Source organism: Bison bison, unplaced genomic scaffold, assembly GCF_000754665.1.
Source record: "Bison bison bison isolate TAMUID 2011002044 unplaced genomic scaffold, Bison_UMD1.0 scf7180017864043, whole genome shotgun sequence".
NCBI classification, from domain to species: domain Eukaryota; kingdom Metazoa; phylum Chordata; class Mammalia; order Artiodactyla; family Bovidae; genus Bison; species Bison bison.
Genome location: NW_011494615.1, coordinates 7,842,731 through 7,847,071, shown reverse-complemented (window position 1 = coordinate 7,847,071; position 4,341 = coordinate 7,842,731). Strand labels below are relative to the sequence as shown.

The 4,341-nt window shown below is 50.9% G+C and overlaps 1 protein-coding gene across 1 annotated transcript in view; it reads left to right on the top strand.

Moving 5' to 3' along the window:
• Nucleotides 1-4,341, top strand: part of TRIM71 (tripartite motif containing 71, E3 ubiquitin protein ligase) — a 61,937-nt gene that overhangs the window by 51,789 nt on the left and 5,807 nt on the right. The window contains exon 4 of the mRNA XM_010835585.1: nt 3,948-4,082. Within this exon, the coding sequence (XP_010833887.1) occupies nt 3,948-4,082 (135 nt within the window). The remainder of the gene's footprint in view (nt 1-3,947; nt 4,083-4,341) is intronic.

Here is a 4,341-nt window from a genome sequence, read left to right as displayed (position 1 = left end):
CTGCCTCCTGCGTCCTTCAAATGCTCTGCATAGATAATGGGAACTAGTTAACCAGGTCCTGGTCTGTACACCTTGGAGTGCAGTGCTTGCCTGAAAGTTGTGTAGGATTTGGAGAAGAAAGATCCATTTGGTCTCTTCATACTGAGCGTTTATGACTTTGGGAATGGGGACGACTCAAATTAGAACCAGAGCTTTGCTCCCCTTCTGCCTGTTTTGGGCTTCCCTGGTAAAGAATCTACCTGCAGTACAGGAGACCTGGGTTCAGTCCCTGGGTTGGGAGGATCCCCTGGAGAAGGGAAAGGCTACCCACTCCAGTGTTCTGGCCTGGAGAATTCCATGGACTGTATAGTCCATGTGGTCACAAAGAGTCAGACACGACTGAGCAACTTTCACTTCAATTTTACCTGTTTGGAAAATGGAAGAAATACTTCTTACCATAGGGTAGGAGGGCCAAACCCAAGGGCAGAAGATGCTGAGAGCAGCCTGGCTAGGAGAGGGTAAGGTGGGGGGTGACCAGACCCTCACTGTCCATGTTGTCATGCAAGGGGGGGTGGTGGTCACTGCCCTCCGGCCAGTTCTTGCCCTGTAGAAATGTGCGCCTGTTATTTCTATTTTTTCTGATTTTAATGGAAAATCAGTTTGGTAAGTAATATGACATTAATGTAAACCTAAGGCAGCATGATGCCTTTGCTTACCATCGGGGAGGCATTTTAAAATGTTACAGACATAGGCATGGTTGGCTCAGTGATATAGACGAGGACATCGGCTCTGTGCTAACTAATACCCGGCACCTCTGGAAAAAGGGCATACCCATTACTGGTGTGCCAACCCGCCCTTGCGTGGTCGTGCTATCTGAGGCAGGGGCTGCAGTGTTTCAAACAGCATATCTAGAATTGGGGGAAAGGCCCTTGTTTCTTCCTTTTGACTTCCTGTTCTCATCAGCAGCTCTTTTCCCCTCCTGGTAGCAGAAGTTGGTTCCAGTTCCCAGCTGTTGCCACTCCCAGAGTGAGCTGGGCCCTGGGGTGTCCCTCCCCATACTTCTGGGTCCCAGTAACCCCTACTTTTCTTTGTTCTCAGACACCAAGGGGTGGTAGCTGCTGACCGAAGTTACTCTCTCAATCTTCAGGGTGCCCTTTGCCCTAGCAGGTCTCCACTTCCTATACAACCGAATTCCCTGCATTAAATCGTCTCTGTTTAAATGTCTAGTGAGGTTTCTCTTTTTCTGAATCAGTCCCGACTGACAAACCTGAGATGTTTTGAAAGCTAGTGACTCTGTTATATCTCTGCTATATACACACTCACTTGATTGATCAGTCTTAACTTTTTCTCTTTGGGGTAATTTGGATACATCCATCTATTTCAACTTGCTGGCTACTGTATTAGTTTCCTTGCGCTGCTATAAACCGGGTGATTTACAGCAATAGGAGTTTATTTTTTCACGGTTCTGGAGGATCTAAGTCAGAAACCAAGATATCACTAAGGCTGTGCTCCTTGTAAAGACTTTAGGGAAGAACTTTGTCTTGCTTCTTCCTGCCTTGACTTTACCTGCATCACTTCCAGTTTCTGCCTGTGTCCACCCATGGCCCTCCAAGCCTCCCTGGTGGCTCAGACGGTAAAGAATCTGCCCACAAAGGTGGAGACCGGAGTTCGATCCCTGGGTTAGAAAGATCCCCTGGAGAAGGCAATGGCAACCCACTTCATTATTCTTGCCTGCAGAATTCCATTGACAGGAGCCTGGCGGGCTACAGTCTACGGGGTTACAAAGAGTCGGGCACGACTGAGCGACTGACTCTTTGACTTTTCACCTTCCCCCAGCCCTGTATGGTAAGAGTCATTGGATTTAGGACTCAGGCTAGTCCGCTGTGACCTCATCTTAAACAGTAACATCTGCAAAGACCTTATTTCCAAGTTAGTCATTTTCTGCAGTTTCAGGCACATCTGAATTTCGGCAGGATGGTGTTTAACCCACTGCAGTCATGGGTGGGTGTTCTTTACTTCCAATTTTAGTGAAGGGAGTGACATCTGAGCTGAGTTTTGGAATTTTGGGGTGACTTTGGAGGTGAAAGCCATCCCAGGCCATGGATAGCCTATGAGGCATTCAGATCGGCCAGGTACCAGCTCCCATCCACTCAGTGGGTCCTTAGGCCTCCTGGGGATGTTCACTGTGTCTGGTTTGGGGGCAGCTGCATGGCGTTCCCATGCCATTAATGTGTCTTCCAACTGAGCGTGAAGGGTGGTCAGTTAGGGGTCTCAATTATAAGTGACTGAATGAATTATAGCTGTTCTTGTTGTTTAGTTTCTTAAGTTGTTGTCTGATTGTTTTTCGACCCCATGGACTGTACTCCACCAGGGAATTCCCTGGCAAGAATACTAGAGTGGGTTTCCATCCCCTTCTTCCGGGCATCTTCTTGACGCAGGGATTGAACCCACGTCCCCTGCAGATTCTTTACTGCTAAGCCACCAGGGAAGCCCTTGTCACAACTGATTAGCTGGGAGCCTGGTCCTGAAAATAAGGTTGGTCATGTATTGTTTGATTCCATTTGTCTGAAATACCCAGAATAAACAGACCTATAGAGACAGTAGGTGTTGGATGCCGTGGGGGAGAGGGAGGGATGGCGAACGACTGCTTCATGGGTGTGGATGCTTCCTTTTGGGTGAAGATGGTGCTCTGGAGCCAGATGGTGGTGGTGACCGCACCACGTTGCATGTGCTGAGTGTCGCTCGTGGGATCACGTCTCAAGGGAGGGGGTATGACTAGGCCTACTTAATTGTATAATGTGGCTAAGTAGGGTGAAGGGAGAGGATGGTTGCGCCTTTGTTGCAGGGGCTTATCAGCTAGGCTTAATAATAGCCACCATATTTGACTCCAGGCCAGGATTTGGACCCAGCTCTTGCCAAGTATTGTTCTTCATTTTTCTCACGTTCACCCCAAAGTTGGAGAAGGCCAGGAACATGTCTGAGACCTTAGAAACTAGTGGGAGGTGGAGTTGGGATCTGAACGAACCTGGGTTTCTGAGCCCCAGGACAGCCATCCAGCCTGGCTTACCCAGGATGGGCGCCAACCATGGATGCGTTCCATGTCCCAGAAAGCCTCCTGTGCCAGGCACACAGTTGACTGCTCACCTGCAGCTGATTGCTGAGCCCAGGCAGGATCCAGACCCTTAAGGCCTCCCTGGTTTCCTCCTGATCTGGGCCACAGCAGTCGGTTTGGAATCCCTGATTTAATACCTCAGTATCTCCAATCCTTGTGGCTTCTCAACACGCATCATGTAATATTCATGAAAACACCAGGCCTTCTGTCTGGATTAATTTTTTATGAGCAATACTACGTCTGATTAAACGGGCTGATTTACTGGGGGCTGGTGGTACAGGGTGGGGGCGTGGCGGGGGCAGGGATGGGCTCTGGCAAGCTCTGTCTGGCCACAGGTGTGGCTTCTCAGGTGGGTGTGACACCGTTCCCAGTTTGCACTTGGCGTTGCTTCTGAACTGGGCTGCAGCCTGTGGCATGCCTCCCTCCAGGGACATGCTTGGCCTTCGGGGTTTCCCCCAAGTAGGGACCTGGGCCGGAAAGCCTGTGGGAAGTCACTCGTGTGCCTGGAGTCGTATATTTCACATCTGACCCTCAGTCCCCAGTTTTGGGCTGGAACCCAGCTACAGTGGTTTCACTGTGTCGGAGTATCTCTTTAACAATCCTGACATTCACTGTGGAGGTACCATTTCTCATACAAAGAAGCCCAGCCCTTGCCCAGCAGCTCCTCCAATTACATGTCAGACAGAATCCCTTCTTTCTCCCAACGCCCGCTCTCTTTCCAAGGATGGGGGGACCATGAGGCCTGGGTGGGGGCCCATGGCATTCATTTCTCAGGGCTGAAGAGAAGCAGCCTTAAGTGTTGCCTGTGGGGAGTGAAGGTCTTTATCGTGCTCTGAGATTGCTTTTGGTTTTCCAGCTGAGCATCGAGCAGGCCCAGACGGTGGCAGAGCAGGTGGAAATGAAGGCGAAGGTGGTGCAGTCGGAGGTCAAAGCTGTGACTGCGAGACACAAGAAGGCCCTGGAGGAGCGGGAGTGTGAGCTGCTGTGGAAGGTAACTGGGGGCGCCCCACCCCACACTGGGCCAGCTCGGTGGCCACATGTCCTCTGTGAGCCACAGCAGGACAGTGAGTGTTCTGATATGGTCGTCCCCTGGACCCTGGCTCCGACTTTCGAATAGTCTGCAGAAAGATGCTGCTGCTGCTAAGTCACTTCAGTCGTGTCCGACTCTGTGCGACCCCATAGATGGCAGCCCACCAGGCTCCCCCGTCCCTGGGATTCTCCAGGCAAGAACACTGGAGTGGGTTGCCATT